The sequence below is a fragment of the Saccopteryx bilineata genome, chromosome 3 (genome assembly GCF_036850765.1).
Source record: "Saccopteryx bilineata isolate mSacBil1 chromosome 3, mSacBil1_pri_phased_curated, whole genome shotgun sequence".
Lineage (NCBI taxonomy): Eukaryota > Metazoa > Chordata > Mammalia > Chiroptera > Emballonuridae > Saccopteryx > Saccopteryx bilineata.
Window position 1 is genome coordinate 262,351,499 of NC_089492.1, and position 19,619 is coordinate 262,371,117.

The 19,619-nt window shown below is 53.7% G+C and overlaps 1 protein-coding gene and 1 pseudogene across 2 annotated transcripts in view; both read left to right on the forward strand.

Annotated features, from left to right (window-relative positions):
• Positions 1-19,206, forward strand: part of BMP8B (bone morphogenetic protein 8b) — a 33,607-nt gene extending 14,401 nt beyond the window's left edge. Inside the window, exons 2-7 of one of the 2 annotated variants that reach the window (XM_066269561.1) lie at positions 1,341-1,530; positions 1,919-2,067; positions 7,500-7,694; positions 8,316-8,476; positions 9,022-9,132; positions 14,218-19,206. In XM_066269561.1, the coding sequence (XP_066125658.1) occupies positions 1,341-1,530; positions 1,919-2,067; positions 7,500-7,694; positions 8,316-8,476; positions 9,022-9,132; positions 14,218-14,367 (956 nt within the window). In that variant the 3' untranslated portion in view covers positions 14,368-19,206. The remainder of the gene's footprint in view (positions 1-1,340; positions 1,531-1,918; positions 2,068-7,499; positions 7,695-8,315; positions 8,477-9,021; positions 9,133-14,217) is intronic. The other variant, XM_066269562.1, reaches the window with a different exon arrangement.
• Positions 4,421-5,118, forward strand: LOC136328755 (succinyl-CoA:3-ketoacid coenzyme A transferase 2, mitochondrial-like; annotated as a pseudogene).
• Positions 19,207-19,619: the final 413 nt, after the last annotated feature.

The following is a 19,619-nucleotide window of genomic DNA, read 5'->3' on the forward strand; positions in this document are numbered from 1 at the left end:
AGGAAGTGCTCCCCACATCCACCTCCACCACCAGCCTGGTGACTTGTGGTCACTGAGCCCAGTAGCCAGAGAGGGAATTTTTAAAAAGACTCACAAACATGTAATTAAAATCTCAGTGTTGGGTTTGGGGGAAGGTGTTGGGCGGCTCCCACCCCTGCTTTCCGGAAACACAGATTTTTAGTGTTTGGAAGTGACAGAAGGCTAAAGTGAGACGGTCCTAAATATACCGTCCCGGGCATTTCCGGCAGCTGGGGAGATGTGGGATTTATTCCGCACCCGAGGCCTCTTGGCCTAAGTGTTGGACCAGCCCCCGCAATTGAGCCACCTCGGGTCCCCTTCCAGCCTGTGCTTTACCCCCATCTCCACACACAGCTTCCACTCCATGCCAATCACCTGCTCCCCTGCTGCTCAGAACCCTGCACCCCCACTGGCTAGGGACACAGCTCATGCTCCAAGGCTAATCTGAGGGTGGCCCTGCCCCACTCAATCTGTGCATTTCATGTGCTCTCTGCCTAGACTGCCCTCTCTGTCACCTCTCCACCTACAATGATTCCAACCCATCCTTCAGGCCAGTTCAGATGTCACCTCCTCCAGGAAGCCTGCTCAGATCCCATCACACTGTGGGACCTCCGACTTCCCAGCACTTGACTGGGCCTCTCCAGCAGCGATCACTCCTCCCTTGCTTCTTCTAGTTCCTTTCCATGTCTCTTCTGGCCCTCCCTCCTCCTTCACCTTGTTCCAGGAAGGAACCTGCCATCCTTTTGCCCTCTGCTGTTTCATGGCTATTTCCCTGCCTGTGCCGCCAGTCCCTCAGCTCTAGGCCTTTGTCCACGCAGGTCCCTTCCTCTGCCGTGTCCTTTCCCCATGACCTCGTGGTAGACTCACTGTCACCCCTCAAGGCCCAGCTCCAGCGTCAGCTGTGAGCGCTCACTGTCCCCCTCGTCCCACCACACATATCAGTAGACTGTGAGGTGCACTAGTCATGTCCCTCCCACCACGGGGCCTTTTCTGCCTTGGGTCTGAAGTTTGTCTCTCCAGAGCAGTGACCTGTCCTCTCTGCCTCCCATGTGGGTCCCAGAGCCCCAGGGGCTGAGCCAGGACCTGCTGGTGTGAGGTTCGGGGGGCCAGAAATGGAAGCTGCCTTTGTTGGCTCCGCTGTGTGTCAGGTGCTTTTCTGGGCACCTCACTGCGGGGCTCAGGGGTCCCTCTCAGCCCTCGGGGCAGAGCCTGTGGGCAGATGCCTGTCCCCAGGCTGCCCAGGCCCTGGTTCCCACCGGGCGCTGCCACCTTGCAGCCCGGGCCAGGACCGGGAGTGAACGCCAGCCCGCTCTGTCTTGCAGTGGAGCTCGACCGCGCCCTGGGCCACCAGGAGCCCCACTGGAAGGAGTTCTGCTTTGACCTGACCCAGATCCCGGCGGGGGAGGCGGTAACAGCCGCTGAGTTCCGGATTTACAAGCTGCCCAGCACCCACCCGCTCAACAGGACCCTCCACGTCAGCATGTTCGAGGTGGTCAGGGAGCAGGCCAACAGGTGCTTGCCCCACACCCCGCCTCTTGGTCAAGCCTCTGGCCCAGCCCTGGACGGTACATTTCCCAGAGGACAGATGGGGAGCCTCCTGGGAGCACACCTTCAGAGACTAAGGATGCTTGGCCCACGGCCCTGTCACCCTGACTTCAAGTCCCCTCCCTGCTGTCCTGGCTGTGGGACCTTGGATAGGTCACTGAGTCCCATGCCTCAGTTTCCCCATCTGTACACAGGGGCAGTAGCACCATTCTGTGGCAGATACCACGAGATAAGGCAGTTGGGCGCCCAGCTCACAGCCAGGAGGGTCGATGCCCTACGAGTGGTCCCCCAGGTGGGCGCTGGAAACACGGAGGCAGCTGTGCGGCTTCGGTTAATTGTTCTTTCGTATCCACAGGGAGTCTGACTTGTTCTTTTTGGATCTTCAGACGCTCCGAGCTGAGGACGAGGGCTGGCTGGTGTTGGATGTGACAGCAGCCAGTGACCGCTGGCTGCTGAACCGTAACAAGGACCTGGGACTCCGCCTCTATGTGGAAACAGAGGACGGTAAGACTCGGGTCCAGCAGCGAACCTTCTCCTGGGGCTCTGACCAGAGAGGTCTGGGTGCATCCCAGCTCTGCAGCTTCCTAACTGCAGCCTTGGCAGGCTACTCACCCTTCTGGGCCTCTGTTTTCTCCTCTGTGGGAGGAGTGCATTCATTCATTCACCGGGTGTTTGGGGGCAGAGCCTCCTCTGTCCCAGGCAGTGGGGATAGAAAGGCCGAAGGTGAGCCTGGATTGGCGTGTGACTACATCAAGGGACCGCCATGGCTGGAGCAGAGTGGTTCAGGGAGAGGATGGAAGGACAGGAGATTGGGAGAGGCGGGCAGGGGGCATTCGGAATTACGGAAAACCAGGGTGAGATGCTGGAGTTGTTAGGAGCTTCTTGAATTTAGTAACAGGGGAGAATGGCAGGATCTGATCCAGCTTTCTACAGACGACCCCTCGAGGAGGTGTGGGATCCCTCCCCGCCCTTCAGTGTGGGCCACCCTGAGTGACCGGCTTCCCAGACAGTGGTAGCGGGAGGGAAGGTCACTTGATGGTGGAGAAAGCCGACCAGCATGACTTCAGCCAGGAGATCAGGGTTCCTGTGAATAACTCACTGGCTCCTGCGTCCCCTGGACGTGAGGGAACGAGAAGGACACTTCTCCTCCATCCTTTCCCAAAACCTTTAGCCCCTCTGTAACTGTGAGAAAAACACGACCAAACCCAAACTGAAGGACAGCCCACAGCGTGCCTGACAAGTGCCTCCCCAAACTGTCGAGGTCATCAGAAACAAGGGCAGCTGGAGGAGTCGTCACAGCCCAGAGGGGCGTGAGGAGTTGTGATGACTCAGTGCCCTGTGGGGTCCTGGGTGGGGTCCTGGGAGAGACGAGGACAGTGGGGAAAACTAGTGAAATCTGAATAAATGTGCTGTTAAGAGGAAGATACAAGTATTGGTTCATTAGTTGTGACAAACGTACCACAGTGGTTAGACAGTCACACATTTGACAGTGTTCCCCGGCATTTCCAGCGCCCACCTGGCACCATACACGGTTATTGCAACGCTATTGATTCTCGTCCCTGTGCTGTCCTTCACATCCTGTGACTATTCTGTCCCTTCACCTTTTGCACCTGGTCCTCCAGTCCCCTCCCCTCTGACGTCATCAGTCTGTTCTTGGTGTGCAAGTGGATTTTTTTTTAAATACATATTTCTTCTTTACCTGCGTTGGGGAAGAATGGAGAAGGGGCAGGATTGAGGTAGGAAATGAGGAGTTCTTGCTGGGCCTTGTTATCATTGATTGCCCTGGCGGACGTCCATAAAAATGTCATTCCAGGACAGGTGCCTGCTGGGGAGACAGGTGTGGGAACCACTGAAACGTAAAAGTGATTTATAGGCTTGGAACTGGAGCAGGCCACCTGGGGAGGAAGCTCAGCATTGGGGCCCAAGGGGACCTGTGACTGAGCCTTCCCCTAGTGGTGCCCACAGGCCTCCGTGCACTGGACCAGACTGTCAGTGCAGACCCAGCTCCCTCCCCGTCAGGGTGGACATTCCTGGGCCAGGTTCCTCTGCTGTCTGCAGTTCCTGGGGCCAGGAGGCTCAGTGCCTTCAGGGCCCCTCATTTGGCAATGGAGGCCAGGTGGTGTGGGGGCACCTGTGGGCCAGTGCATCACCACGGCACCCTCCCTGCCCTGTGATGCTCGGTCTGGGGTGCACATGGCAGGCAGCTGTCCCTGGCAGGGCCCATTCCAGGCAGGTCCTGGAGCAGCATCCGACGATAGCTGCTCTGCGGCTTCTGTTGGCATCGCCTGGGTGCTGCATACCCACGAGGCAAGGACAGCATCTGCACCAGCAGGAACTGTGCTGGCACCATGTTCTACACGTGTCCTGTGGCGGCTATGAAGGCCATCTTGAAGGGGCAAAGATCACAGTCAGAGGCTTCAGGCTCTGTGGAATTCCTGAGAACCTGATAAAGGCGCTTCTCAAGACCCATGTAAAGGACTTGACGGTAGTTAACATCCAGAAAGAGGCCTTGGCCAGTTGGCTCAGCGGATAGAGTGTAGGCCCAGCATATGGATGTCCTGAATGCAATCCCCAGTCAGGGCACATGACACAGGATCATCTGCTTCTCTCCACCTTCCTCTCCCCCTTCTTCTCTCTTCCCCTGTTGCAGCCAGTGGCTTAACTGGCTTGAGCATCGGCCCCAGGTGCTGAGGTTAGCTTGGTTGGTCCAAGTGTCGGCTTTAGGTGCTGAGGATGGTTCAGTTGATTCTAGCATTGGCCCTAATTGAGGATTGTTGTTTGGATCTTGGTCAGGGCACATACGGGAGTCTGCCTCACTATCTCCCCTCCTCTCACTTAAAAAACACACACACAACAAAAAACAATCCAGAAAGAGGAAGATGGAAAAGCCAAGTCTGCAGATGACATAAGGGCATGAATCATCAAACAGGCAGCTCTTGAATTTGAGGATGGCAGGTATGCCAATTTGGGCATAGACATCTCTCTTCTGGCCAGTAACTATACCAGTCTCAATGTATCTGTTCATCTTCACAGTGAAAATGGAAGCCTAGGCTTGGGTCCATTTCCATTAAAAGAGGAGGTGGATACAGATCTCATCAATGCGGGCCAGCATACACTCACCATTCTTCCCAGGGGCTATGACTCATTTGCCAGCAATGACTCATTGGCCATGATCGAAGGGGGCTCATCCACCTAATCATCTAGGAGCCATGCAGGTTTCTGGCTAACTGGATGATCGCTGGGAAGAAGGAGAAGGGAATGGGGAGGGTGTAATGGATTTGTTGTCCAATATCAAGACCAGAAGAGTGATCGCCATGGAGCACTGCACCAAGGCCAACGCCCCCAAAATCTCAGAGAAATGCACAGTGCCCCAACTGGGAAGCGGTGTGTGGACCGAACCCGCAGAGAAGAGGCCGTGTTGAACATGCACAGGAAGAGAGGACCAATGCTGATTGAGCTCTGGGAAGGCCTGACCATGGAGGACATCAAAGAGAGCACGGGAGCACCTTTGCCATCCTACCCAATGTCAGACCTATGTAGCAGGTGACAGCCTAGCTGGGAAGGAGGCCTTGCTCACAGAGGCTGTTTTTTTCATTTTAACCTTAGGGCCTTCGTTTCTGCTTCTGTAAAATGGGAACCTAGGATTAGCTACTTCAGGACCCTCAGTCAGGACCTAGTACCCCACAGAGGCCGGCCTCAGTGGCATGCTGGGAGGACTTGTTGCCTAACTGATTCACTATGTCATTTTCTCTGAGCCCAGGAAACCCCAATAAAATCCTTGAACAGACAGTTGCCCAAAGAAAAGCAAACAGTGAACATAGCCTCAGGGGAACAATGAGTCGCCCTAACCCCACAGTGGCAGCAGCACCCACAGGCCTGGAGGGCTGCCTGGGCCCACGGCCGTCATGTGTCAGTCAGGCCACGGAGCTCCGCTCCAGCGCCGTGCTGACGACAGCCCCCCGTCCCCCGTCCGCTCCTGTCCCCACTGTTGCCTCCTCACCCTCGCCTCACTGGCCTCCCCCCGTCCGCATCTGCGTGTCCTCGTGGTTCTGCTGCTTCCTCATGGCTGGGACTTGCCATGACCCAAACTCTACCGAATGGCTCTGTCTGGGCTCCTTCCAGCGACAGCTCCTGCAGCTACACCCTCCTGTCTTAGTGGGTTCAGTCCTGCATGGAGCCTCTGATGGGCCCAGCGCCTTGTTTGTGGCAGTGATGTCATAGGTCAAAGGTTAGTTGCAGAATTAATTAGTTGTTCAGTTCACTAAGGCTCATGGACTCAGGTCTAAAACTCAGCTGTTTAAAGCTGCCCTTTGAGCAGGACTGTGGGCGGGGCAGGCAATGTCTTTGACCTGTAGTGGGTAATGGAGAATCACAGTGGACCTGCTAATGGAAGAAATATATATATATTTACCTACATATGTGGACATATGTACCCTGTATATATAATGCATGTGTGTGTTTATGAACAGATGTGTGCATGTATGTGTGTGAATCAGTGTTGCAACATTGAGGAAATGTAGGCAGAAGGGTAAGAGTTGGCCCTGTGTTTTAAGAAATGGAAAAATGAGCCTCATCAGTGGGGGCACAGTGTATATAGGGTGTTAACCTTGGATGCTGAAGTCCCAGGTTCGAAACCCTGAGGCTATTGTTTGAGCATGGGATCACCCACATGATCCCATAGTCACTGGCTTAAGCAAAAAGGTGACTGGCTTGAAGCCCAAGGTCACTGGCTTGAGCAAGGGGTCACTGGCTCGGCTTGAGCCCCCCAGTCAAGGCACGAATGAGAAGCAATTAATGAACAACTAAAAAAAGTGCCGCAACTATGAGTTGATGCTTCTCATCTCTCTCCCTCTTTTTCTCTCTCCCTCTCAAAATGGGTGAGTAATCACGCTCCTGTTGTTCAGGATAAAAATTCCACAGGAAAAGAAAATGAAGAGGTTCTTTCTCATTTTCTTCTTTATAATGAAAGCCAAAAAGTAACCTACACGTCTAATGATAAGCTAATCTCTAAGTAAATTATGGTAATAGTGATATTTTTTCCTCAAAAGTCTTTACACTTGTCATTATATTGCTTTGACAATTAAAACATCAAGAGGTCATTTGGGAATACAGAGTCCAGGAAGCGTTTCCTTGGTGGAGCCGACATCTGCAGGGCTAATGACTGTTTTTCACGGCGGCCTCGGTCTTTAAGCGGCTGTGGGTGAAATGCCATTTTTATAGACCTCACTCTTCCTAGGGCTGAGGCCCCATCGTGTCCCTGCCCGCAGCCCTCTCTTTTCTTTAGCCACTAACCGGGCCTTGTGGATAAGGACTTGGGCTCTGGAATTAGACCGACGAGGGTTAAACCCAGGCTCCGGGACTTGGGTCCAGTGTCTCTGCCCCACTGAGCCTGGTGTCTGGGGCATCAGGAAACAGCGAGTGCCCTGCTGTTGGGCACTGCACCCTAGAAGCTGCTCCAGTCAGCTGGGTGTCATCAGTCCTACATTGACACCCCCAGAAATATGGGGGGAAGGTACACCTCAGGCCTAGGAGTCCTCAGACCAAGGTGGGTCCCTAGTCGTGTGGCTCTGGGGTATCACAGAGTGACTGAAGGTTCTCCGTGACATGTGAGGCCCAGGATTACTATAAAGACGAGCGAGACCATCATTGTGAAATGACACCGAGTCCTGTAAGAGCTTCACAAATGGCCGTGTACACGACCGTCACTACTGCTGACCCTGTGGTTCATGAGGCCCTCCTTCCACAATCTCCTTCAGACCTGCCTGCTGGGGGCTGGAACTGGGCTTGGGACTCTGGTCTTCAGATGAGGAAACCGAGGCACAGTGGGTCCCCTCAGTCCTCAGCTTTTATGCTCCTGGTTCCGCCCAGGCCCTGCTGTGTCCACGTGCAGAGCCACTGCCCTCCAGTGACCACTCCCTTTCCTCTCTCTGTCTCAGGGCACAACGTGGATCCGGGTCTGGCCGGGCTGCTGGGGCAACGGGCATCGAACTCCAAACAGCCTTTCATGGTCACCTTTTTCAGGGCGAGCCCCAGCCCCATCCGAGTCCCTCGGGCAGTGAGGCCCCTGAGGAGGAGGCTGCCAAAAAAAACCAACGAGCTGCCGCAGCCGAACAAGCTCCCAGGGATCTTTGGTGAGCTGCGGGGACGGTCTGGGCTGAGCCCCTCAGGCTTCTGGCTGAGGACCAGTGGCGGCGACAGAATCTCCCTGCCCTCAGGACGGGTCAAGCCAATGGCCACCCTCCAGCTACCTTTCCTCACGCCCCCCTTTGCCCAGGCCCACTGTGGGCCGGCCACGGCACTGTCTCTCAGGCCTCCCTACCCCCGGGAAGTCCCTTCTCTGCAGTCTCCTGCCTCACCAGGCCACCAGGCCTTCCCAGAAGTCTCCGTCCAAACCAGGTGCCCTTCCTCCGGGCAGCGCCGCCCGCTGGGGCCCTCGGTTCTCTCCCAGGCACCCTGCGGGGTGCACAGTCATTTAGGCAGAGGTCTCCCCACCGGTCAGCCCCTCAGGATCAGATGGGCCTGACCCGACCATGTGCCTCCCTTCCCTTCCTGGGAGTCGGCTGTTTGGCTGGCCTCAGTGGGAGCTGCTGGACCCTGTGGAGTGGGTGTGGCGGGACAGGTGGAGTGAGGGCAGCAGGGGTCTCAGGAGGCAGAAAAGTCCCCTGGGCTGTTTATGGCAGAGCTGAGGGATGAGCTTTATGAGACCAGATGGTTTAGTTTCCCATCATTTATCCCACAAATGTGTCCATCAGGGCGTCCCCACCCTGGGAGCCCAGTGGTAGCTGCACAAAGCAGGACCCCAGAAAAGACCTTGCACCATCTGTCCCCTGCAGATGACGTCCACGGCTCCCATGGTCGGCAGGTTTGCCGTCGCCACGAGCTCTACGTCAGCTTCCAGGACCTTGGCTGGCTGGTAATTTCTACTCTTCCCCTTCTTTTGTAAATGACATCCTCACCTGAAGATCATAAGTGTATCTCCAGGAGGAGGTAGAATTGAGGAATTTTATTTTCTCATGTATTTTTTTTCATGTTTTTTAAGTTTTCTAAAAGGAGAATGTGTTACTTTTATAGTGAAGAAATGCTTTTTGGTAAAACCTATGAAAACAGAGATAATATGAATCCTGAGCCATGAAATGTCAGAGCTACAGTAAGGAAACTGAGGCCAGAGTGGCAGTGCCTCTGTGCCTTCTCCAGCCTCAGGAGACAGGACGTGAGGGACAGGCTGGGAGGATGATGCCGAGTGCTGATGGCACGTGATGGGGACAGATGAGTGCAGTCCTGTTTGCTGAGGGTCTTGGGATGGGGGCATGCTCCCGGAGGGGCCTGAGGGTAGGTTGACAGGTCTCTGAGGCTGAGGGAGGGTGAGGGGAAGCCCTGAATCCTCTGTGACAGGTGTTGGGTGGAGGGGCTTGAGAGGAGCCACATGGGTGGGACTCATTCTCCCCTTCTCCCACCCAGGATTGGGTCATCGCCCCCCAGGGCTACTCAGCCTATTACTGTGAGGGGGAGTGCTCCTTCCCGCTGGACTCCTGCATGAACGCCACCAACCACGCCATCCTGCAGTCCTTGGTCAGTACCAACCTGTCGTGCCCAGACCCCGGGGGAGGGTGCGCTGGGGAGAGGGGCTGCTGGGACTGCAGGAGGTGAATTGGGAACAACCTGCTCGGGTCTCAGGGAGGTTTCTCCACCTGGAACCTTGGCTTCGTGCATTGTAGTTAAATTCCCACACCTGTAGAGATGCTGGTCCATGTGTGGTATGCTGTGTATGTACTAACTGCTGGTACACACACATCTGTGCACACATGCATGTGGGGACATGCAGGGATGTAGTGGGGCCCAGACTCATAAAGGCAGCCTGCTGTGGTCACATGCACAAACAGAACATTTGCATGCTCTGAACACATGCATGCATGTACACTGGATTGTTCAACCTCTTGTGACATGTGTGCATAGGGTGAGAGGCGTGTGTGTTCACCCAACCCAGTCACGGAGAGTGCAAGGAGAGCCACCTGTGTGCCCTTGCGGACAGGGCTTCTCTGAGATTGGGCTCCCCTTCCATTTACTTCCCACTGGCTCTTTCTCCTGGTCCTCCTAGCTTTCGTGTGTCTACAGATGGTGTGGCATATGATGTGCAATGTTTGGGGCCACTTGAATGCCAATGCCAAAAAGTAGTTTCTATGAGGAATATAGTCATTACTGAGGATTGTTATGGGTTTTTTTTTGTTTTGTTTTGTTTTTTTAATTCAATGAGAGGAGGTGAGGCAGAGAGACAGACTCTTGCATGTGCCCTGACCGGGATCCACCCAACAAGCCCAATAGGAGGCAATGCTCTGCTCATCTGGGGTGTTGCTCTGTTGCTCAGCAGCTAAGCTCTTCTTAGTGCCTGAGGTGGAGGCCATGGCCTCAGCATCTGGGGCCAACCTGCTCCAGTTGAGCCATGGCTGCAGGAGGAGAAGAGAGTGAGAGAAGCCAGGGTGGGGGTGGAGAGGGGAGATGGAGAAGCAGATGGGCTCTTCCCCTGTGTGTCCTGACTGGGAATTGAACCCAGGACATACACACGCCAGGCTGATACTCTACCTCTACTACTGAGCCAAATGGCCAGGGCCAATTATTGCTGTGTTTTGTTTTGTTTTGGTTTTTTTTATTTATTCATTTTAGAAAGGAGAGGGAGAGACAGAGAGAGGAAAGACAGAGAGAGAGAAGGGGGGGAGGAGCTCAAAGCATCAACTCCCATATGTGCCTTGACCAGGCAAGCCCAGGGTTTCGAACCAGCGACCCCAGCATTTCCAGGTCGAAACTTTATCCATTGCGCCACCACAGGTCAGGCTATTGCTGTGTTTTAAATAGTTTGTGTGTATGTGTATGTAGACTTCTTTCTAGAATGTTAACCTAGACTCTGAGTTCGTAACATGCTCGAGCCTTACGTTTACCTAGCAAGAGGCTGTCAAGGGGGTTCCTTAGGGTGAGAGTAAATGTAGGGGAAGCTGCTTTGATCTGTAACGCCTCCTTTCTCAACGTCAGTTGAGATTTGCTGGACCCTGAGGGCTCCCTATCTTGGTGAAACTCGGGGTGACAGGCTCTGTGTGATGGCCACCCAGGCCTCCCATCCTTCATGGATGTGCGTCTCCCAGGCCCTGGGAGGCGTGTGGGGGGACAACTGCACTTGCACCTCCAGAGCTACCCTCCCACCTCCCCACCTCTGTGCAGGCCCTTGGCCCCCACTGTTGGTCAGCAGGAGTGAGCGCTCAGGCTGTCGTGGGTGCAAACAGGGCAGCAGCTGCCCTCCTGGGGAGAGGGGGCGGCTGCCAGAGACCAGCCAGGACAGTGGGACCTGTGAGGAGGGAAGACTGGGCCTCTGCACGAGGAGGATGGTCTTTCCAGGCGGGAGCGAGTGCACAGGCCCCAGGACAGGAGCAGCCGGGTGGGCTCAGGGTCCACAGGGAGGCGGGGCTGGAGAGAAGCAAAGGAGGGCCCAGGGAGGTGATGTTGGGTGGGCAGGGGTCCCTAATATAAGGCCTTGGGGTCCCAGGTAATGTGGCAGGTGGGTGGATTCAACCCCAGGTAAACTGAGAAGACATTGCTAGGTTTTAGGGAGGCAGTGCCATGATCTGACTGACTCCCTAGAAGCCGCTCTCTGACTTGGTGGGAGGCTGAACTTGGATGGAGGGTGGAAGGTGCCAGGAGACAGTGAGGAAGCTGCTGCAGCCACCTGACAAGAGGACCAGGGTGACTGACGGGTGGTGAGAAGTAGCTGAGGCCCTGCAGATGGGGGAGGTAAGGTGGCTCTCAGAATCGGGTCAGGAGGGAGATAGGGAGGAACCAGGGGCCTCCAGGCAAAGGCTCTGACCTGGGGGGTGACCTGGGGGGCAGAGGTTTTTTGGGGTGGGAGGAGATTGGGGGAATCAGTCATCTGCTTTTTGCCAGCACATGCTTGAAGCTCGATGAGAACCCATGTGGCCAAGTTGGGCAGGTGGCTGGATCCCAGAGTTCACAGAGGCCAGGCTGGAGCTTTGAACTGAGAGATGTAGCTTGTGTGGCTGTTTTTTGAGTCCTTAGAACAGATGAGCTTCTTTGGGAAGGTGCAGGCACCAGAGAGAAGAAGCCGTGAGGACAGGCCTCCCTCATGGAGAGGCCTGAGAAGAAAGAGGGAAGGCAGGGAGGCTGGGTGGTGATGTGGGAGGACCTCAGCGCATCCAGGGTCCTAGAGAAGGAAAGTGCTGCCTGGCCTGTGGCGCAGTGGATAAAGCCTCAACCTGGAATGCTGAGGTTGCCGGTTCAAAACCCTGGGCTTGTCTGGTCAAGGCACATACGGCAAGCAACAATCAAGCAATGAACAACTAAAGTGAAGCGACTATACTTCTCACTCCCCCCACCCTCTCCTCTAAATAAAACCTTAAGGAAAAAGTAAAGAAAGAGAGAGAGAGAGAAAGAGAGGAAGGAAGGAAGGAAGGAAGGAAGGAAGGAAGGAAGGAAGGAAGGAAGGAAGGAAGGAAGGAAGGAAGGAAGGGGAAAGAAAGGAGGGAGGGAGAGAGGGATAGAGAGAGAGAGAGAAAGAGAAAGAAAGAAAGAAAGAAAGAAAGAAAGAAAGAAAGAAAGAGAAAGAAAGAAAGAAAGAAAAGTGTCCCTTCAGGCTCACCCTTCAAATCTGACCTTGTTCTTGGCTGAGGTGCTTTCCTTCACTTCCCATTATCTCCAGGAGTCCTCAGCCTGGGACTGGGGCCCCCCATTAGCCACGCTGCTGACCCCGCCAACACCCCCAGCACACATCCCAGTGCCCTCGCTGCCCTGCGCACTCTCAGCGCCAGCATGGGCTGGGGGTTTCCCACCTCCCTGTCTTCCTTTCTTTGCACTTGCCTTTACACTGGCCGGCCTCCTCCTCTGCCCTGGGACCAGTCAACTGCTGACCACCTTGCATGCCTGGCCTGGGGCCCTTCCCTCCTAGGGATGGTGCCAGCACTCATGCTCCTGCAGCGCTGAGGGACTGCTGTGATTGCTGTGCTGCTCCTGTGGGTCCTGGTGGTCTGTTGGAGTGTTCCCCCTACCCCCCTTTCCCTAGCCACCGAGGATGGGGCAGGGACCATGTCTGGGACATTTCTGTGTTCCTGGTCCTGGCATGGCAACCACAAGGCTTGTGTGAGAGATATATTTGTGTTGGAAATGAGAAAAGTATCATTATACTTTGTAGCAGAGTAGGAAACTGAGGCCCACAGATGCGCAATTTATACCCAAAGTAACAAAATCTCTGACCTGGTCTCCTAGTAGCGCAAAAATGAATTGAATGGAATGGCGCATTAGACACAAATCCATCTGTCTGGTGAAGATGAAATAAGAGGCAGCTTCTCTTTCTGTCACTGATCTCATAAAGCTCTGGTCTAGGGGGTTAGGGTTATCCCTGAGGTGCCTGACATCTCTCTCCAGAGTCCCAAGTTAGGAAAGGCTCTCGCTGATTTCCAGCCACTTAAAGCCCCCGTGGCTGGCACAGCAGGGCGGTATTGCTGGGTTTCTTTCACGTAGGCCTGTGCATGCCGAGGCAGACACCACACGTGGAGGCTGGGAAGTTAGGGAGCAGTGGTCCCTATGTCCCAGTCTGGCTGGACATCCCTGCAGAGGCCTCGGCTTCCTCAGTGGGCCCCACGCCAGCCCAGTGCCGGGCTGACAGTCCTCCTGGCAGGCTGGCGCAGAGCTGGGGCTTCCGGGACAAGGCTGGGAATTGGGGAACAGGGACCAGGCTGCTGGACATGTCCCCCTATCAGATGGCTTCATCCAGGTCCTGCTCTGCAGACTCCGTGAGGGCTGGGCGGTCCTGGGCCCTCGAAACGGCCAAAACACACTGACAAAGGCAGGGTCCTTTTCTCTTCTGCCCCCAGAGTGCGGGGCAGCCTTCTGGGCCCGTCCGTTCGGGGCCCTGACGAGTCCAGTGTAAACTCAGCTCATCCTGCCAAGTCTCAGGATAAATATTTGTATGGAGGCCGAAACAGCTCTTCACTCAGGCTCTTTTGGGTGGGTAAAGCTGTTTTGGAAGAGGGAGTAGGGTCACTGTGCCTGGGTCCAAGTCCTGCCACAGCTCACGTGGCCTGTGTGCCTCAGTTTCTTCATCTGCCAGAGCAGTCCTTGCCGCAGAAGCTGTTGTGAGGGATGAAAAGTGCTTTGAGAAATAACGGTGTTAAACACCCAAGGGTGAACCTAGAACCCTGGGTTTTATCCACTTGTCCCAGGAACACCCATGGGGTCCCAGTCAAGAGGGCAGACAGACCATGAATGACAAAGATGGACAAGATGATTAAGGACATCACAGAAGCACAGAGAAGAGGGAGGAGTGGAGGGGACCCCAGAGGCCTCAGGCAGGGGCTTCAGGCTGCGCTACCTGCCACAGGTGCATTGTGTGCTGGGGACCAGCAGGGTCCTCAGGTCTGAGGGCAGTAGGTGTGGCAGCGAGCAGGCAGATGCCCAGGCTGTGCCCTGAGGGCCTCGGCAGAAAAAGGGTAAAGGAGGGCAGGTTTGCCCCTGACACCTGCCCAGGCTGCAGTCAATGGAGCAGGGAAGGGGCCTGCGGATGGAGGCCCAGGGCAGGCCACAGCTGGGGGCCGGGCTGCGCAGGTCCTGGGGGAAGGTCGGTGTGCTCACACCTCTGCCTGCGGACCCCTCCCTGGCCAGGTGCACTTGATGAAGCCAGATGCAGTCCCCAAGGCGTGCTGCGCACCCACCAAGCTGAGCGCCACCTCCGTGCTCTACTACGACAGCAGCAACAACGTCATCCTGCGCAAACACCGCAACATGGTGGTCAAGGCCTGCGGCTGCCACTGAGACCCCGCCCCCGGCCGCTGCAGCGCCTCCAAACCACCGACAGGATTGGCACGGAGAGTCGTCAGAGAGCAATACGTCCATGTCCCTCCCACCTTCCTGCCAGGGCTGAATCCTTTCAGGCCCCTCTACCCCCTCCCCTGCCTGAAGTTGTGATAGATTCTGGCCTCCAGTCCAGGTGGCCTGAGTCATCAAGCAGGGTTCCGCGCCAGCCCTCTCCCCCAGTGGCACGTGCTGACTGGCTTTTTGGGGTTGGCACAAAAGTCCTGTCTGAGGACCTTCCCTTGCTCATTGCAGGCCCAGCTGTGGGCAGATATGAAATGACCATGAGAGGCACCTGGAGCCCAAGATGGCCACCTGAGGCCCTCCACTCTTCCTTACAGGGTTTGGGGATATATAGACAGGGTCTGGCCCATGTCCAGGTGCCTGCTCTTTCCAGGTATGAGAGTATGCATTTCTGGGCACTTCTGTTAAGGAACTTGGACTTGCCCTCTGTGTGGTGTATTTGTGGATCTGAATTATCAAACTGCTGCCCATAAAGAAACGCGTGGGGTGACTCCAGAAAGAGCTGAATGAACAACATGGTTTAGGTCTAAGGCCAATGGCGTTTACCTTCCGTCTTCCTGCCCTTGATCTGTCCCTGCTTTCTGGGGACGATGTGCAGTTGTACTGAAATTTGTTTTGGAGAAACAAAAAATCTTGGAGGTTTCACTGACCTATCTCTCTGTCACCATGGTGAACCATCAGGAGTTCAGCTCTGTGGGAGTTATCTTTTTACTGAGCCAAGTATACATTGGGTGGCTGAGGATGACAGTGCCTAACAGATGACATAATTTTCTTTCCCTTCTGCTTGGCAGACATCAATAATCAACCGTGATATATTTTTTTTCAAATCTGGATAGAATTTCAGCATGATCAGCACAGAACTCCAAACAGCCACAGCCAGCATATTAGAGTTGGCATGTGAGGTGAAAACTGTCATCTTCTGCTAAGGAGCAATCCATTCCACCCAGAGCAATGCGTCTGCAACATTGGGCAGCCTGTGGCCAGGTGTGGGGCCAGGTCAGGGCCTTGTCAGCACCTGTTGTATCCATAGGTTGTCAAAAACAGGCTGATTACCAAAGTCTGTGTCACCCTGTGTGCCCAGGAGCCCCATCCTGTTTTTTTGGAGCCTGTGAGCCAAAGAAAAGGCCCCTGTCACAGGGGAGTGACAGGCAGTAATTAGGATGAGCTGGGTAGGGAGGTTCCCGGAAACCACTGCTCTCCTTGGAGCAGCCGAGGCAGTTGGAGTGTTTATTTGATTTCTGACTTACTAAACCTGTAATTTACCTGCAGAGGTAGACAGAGTCCAGCTGCCTGAACCCTGAAATACTGGGTCATTAATAGCAGATCCTGGGCTCATCCCAGCCCACAGAGGCAGTAAGTCCCATGTGCCCAAGGACATGCAAACCTAGGATTCACTCTGCACCCTGAGGACAGCAGTCCCCACACCTGGGCCTGGGAGGGACTCTGGGAGTGAGTGCAGAGAAAGAGACTCTGGGCACACACTGTCTTTTTTACTATTATTATTAGAGAGAAAAGCATCAACTTGTTGTTCCACTTAGTTGTGCATTGATTACTTCTCATATGTGCCTTGACCGGGGATTGAACTGGTGACCTTGGGCTCAAGCCGGCAACTTTGGGCTCAAGCCAGTGACCCAGGGTTGAGTGGCGACCCCATGCTCAAACCAGCTTGAGTTGGTGACCTTGGGTTTCAAACCGGCAACCTTGGTGTTCCAGGTCAGTGCTCTGTCCATGGCACCATCGCTGGTCAGGTCAAACTGTCTTAAAGGTAGTGAGTTCTCTATCAGTGTTGGGATCTAAGCTTTGACTAGATGTTAGGAGACCTGACTTGTAGGTGGTTTCCTCCTCTGGGTCTCATTTCCCATCTTTAACATGAAGGCAGAGGACTTTCTGATCTCCAGAGAGCCCTTCAGTCAGGGAATCTGAGCACTGAGCCCAGATGCAGCCTCATGGTCCTGAACTTGGAGTTCTGGTGGTCATCACAAAGCTGAGTCATGGACCAGGTGGCCATCATGATTGGCACATAACATGGAACTTATCTGCCATTCTAGTAACCGTTCTGTCTTCCCAATATCAAGGATTGTCTTTTAATTTAATTTAAAATTAGTCAATTATTTTGACAACTAAGTTTTTTATTTCCCTGGTACCATTAGTACATAGGAATGGCCTGGCATAGGTAGGGGTGCACCAGAAATGTCTGTCAAATCACTCAACAGTTTGTAGATATTATGGAATATAGCTTCCCTACCAATCAAGTGCACAGCAGGAATGAATGAGTTGCAATCCTTTTTCATGCAGAATTGAAAACAGTAAGTCATCGCTTACCTAACCTCTGAGATCTAATCACCAAATGAAATCAAACAGAAAAAGCCCTGAGCAGTGAAATAACTGTGAACACAAAGCCCATGCATTTTATTCCATGAGTTATCTATTTGCTGAGCCAAGCGTGGGAGCTGCAGTGGGTGGCCCAGGCTCACAGGTAACAGCACAGATGCCATGATTTCCTTTTCTCCTGCTCAAGCTGTAGCTTGTTTATCTAGTCACACCAGACCAGGAGGATAAATAGGGGTGGTCAGTGCAGACCCACTGACAGCAATGAAAACTCAGTGACAGTTGGCAGGAAGGGAGGACACATGGAAAAACAGGCTAAGGAGACATGCATGGCAGTCTTGCTATTTGCAGTGCAATCTGGCCTCGAGACCATGTTGTGAGAATGTTAGTGTTCACTGTCTTCTAACTGAGGTAGGAAAGTCACATGTTCTGGAAAAGTCCCTTAGAAATAGGAAAGAGGCAGCATAGCAAGGCAGATTTTGGGAACCAAATAGATTTGAATCCTGGTTCTTCCTCCTCTGTACCACAGGATATTGGCTCTTTCCTGCCTGGCTGTTATAAGGATCAGATATGTACATAAATATATATTTAGGACAATGCCTGGCTTACAAATACTTACCAACTGGTTGGGACCTGATATTGTTACACAATGAATTTGCTAATTTGGGGCCCCTTCCGTGCTTGTTCACTAAACCTCCTCCAAGAATGTGTCCTGTGGGTGATGGTGTATTTGCTTCAGAGCTCTGCTTTTCCATAAAATATCTACACACTGCAATCCTTTGAGGGCAGGACTTGAATTCTCACCTGCTTGAAAGGCCCCAGGCTGGTGCTGTTTTGCTGGCAATGGCCAGGGCTGTGAAACTGCTGTTCCCTGACATGGGGATTGCATTGTCCTGTAGAGGGCGCTCAGCACCCACTCAGTGCCTCTGAGCAATTTAAACGGGCTGGTCCATCATAGGTTTTCCCACTTATGCAAAGGCCTGGTGCAAACAATTGACCGTTTTTCTAAAAAAGTTTTTAAATAGAATTTTTTTTGACAGAGAGAGAGAGAGAGAGAGAGAGAGAGGAGGGGGTAGAGAGAGACAGAAATGTTGATCTGTTCCTGTATGTGCCCTGACTGGGGTTTGAACCCACAAACTGCATATATAGGAACAATGCTCTAACCAACACTGAGCTATCTGGTCAGGGCTCACTTAAACCTTTCTTTAAAATGTGTTTTTCATTTACTACAAAAATAATTCAGTTTTGGAAGGAAGTTTAAATAAAAAAACATGTAAAATTTAAGTCACCATAGTCCTATGACTTAGATAAATGCACTATTAATATTTTGTGAATTTCTAGTTTTTCCCCCTAGGATATACATATAAATATAGATGTTTACATATTATAGGTATTTTTACAAAATTGGTATATTGTATTAAACTACTTTGGGATATGCTTTTCCCACTTTCTTTCCTTTTTTTTTTTTTTTTGTATTTTTTCCGAAGCTAGAAATGGGGAGAGACAGACAGACTCCCGCATGCGCCCGACTGGACCCACCCGGCACGCCCACCAGGGGGCGATGCTCTGCCCCTCCCGGGCGTCGGACCAGAGCCACTCTAGTGCCTGGGGCAGAGGCCAAGGAGCCATCCCCAGCGCCTGGGCCATCTTTGCTCCAATGGAGCCTCAGCTGCGGGAGGGGAAGAGAGAGACAGAGAAGGAGAGGGGGAGGGGTGGAGAAGCAGATGGGCGCTTCTCCTGTGTGCCCTGGCCGGGAATCGAACCTGGGACTTCTGAACGCCAGGCTGACGCTCTACCACTGAGCCAACCGGCCAGGGCCCCCACTTTCTTATATGGTGAAAATTTCCCTGTTAATAAATATTTTTTGAAAACATGGCTTTCTAGTTTTCTGTCACCTGAACTCTATGAGACTGTTTTCACCACTAAGAAAAGTAGATCCCAGCCCCTTCCTTGGAAGGTTGCTGCGAGGCTGCCCTGACTGACAGATCCATCAATCCCGCCTGCAGCGCCTGGGGTCAGATACCCTGTCAGAGGGGAAACTCCAGCAGTCACAGGACTGACCCTGCGCCATACCCTGGGTCTCTCCCATGGTGTAGCTGTCAGAGGGTCAGTACCAGGACAGGGCCCAACCCTAAATGATGAGTCAGTGAAGGAATGAATCGGCAAAACTGAGCTCCATGTCTTCAGTCCTGGTGCTGGAGCCAGTGGCAGGAACACGGAGAGAGGCCGCCTTATACGGGAGCCAGGCAGTCCGAGGAAAGCAGCTTTGACCTTCAGGCTGCTGCAAAGACCCCACAGTGCCATGGGGTCCACTTCCCATAGACTGGAGCCCCCCTGAACCATGGGGGTCAGTGTTGTGCTGAGTAGCTGAAGTGGGTAGCCAGGTTACTGCTCCCGAGGCTCTGGGGCCTTCCTCCTGCCTGGCAGTCAGACCCCTGGCCACCCCCGCCGTAGGCTGAGCCTAGAGCCCAGTAAACCTCCCAGGACTTCAGTATGTTGAGGAGTGGGAGACAGGTCAAGCTGTGGTCCCAGCTCTGCCACACTGTCCTGGGTGACCTCTGCAGTCGTATCCCCTGAGCTTTGGTTTACCTCTGTAGAGGTTTCCAGTGTGGACACAGTGAGATGCCAGTGGACACCGTGGTAGACCCCCGGGAGGAGTGGTCCCCAAGGACTCTAGACTTGCTAAGCTTTCTGATCTTAGGACAAATTGGTCTCAACCTCCTTAAGCCTTCAGGGAAGAGCAGAACGTGGCAGGGTCATCACAGGAGTCAAGTCAGCTCTTGGGAGGCTGGCTGTATCAATTCTTCACACGCATCCTTTCTTGGTTTTTGTAAAAGCCCTGAAGTCGCTGCCATCACCCC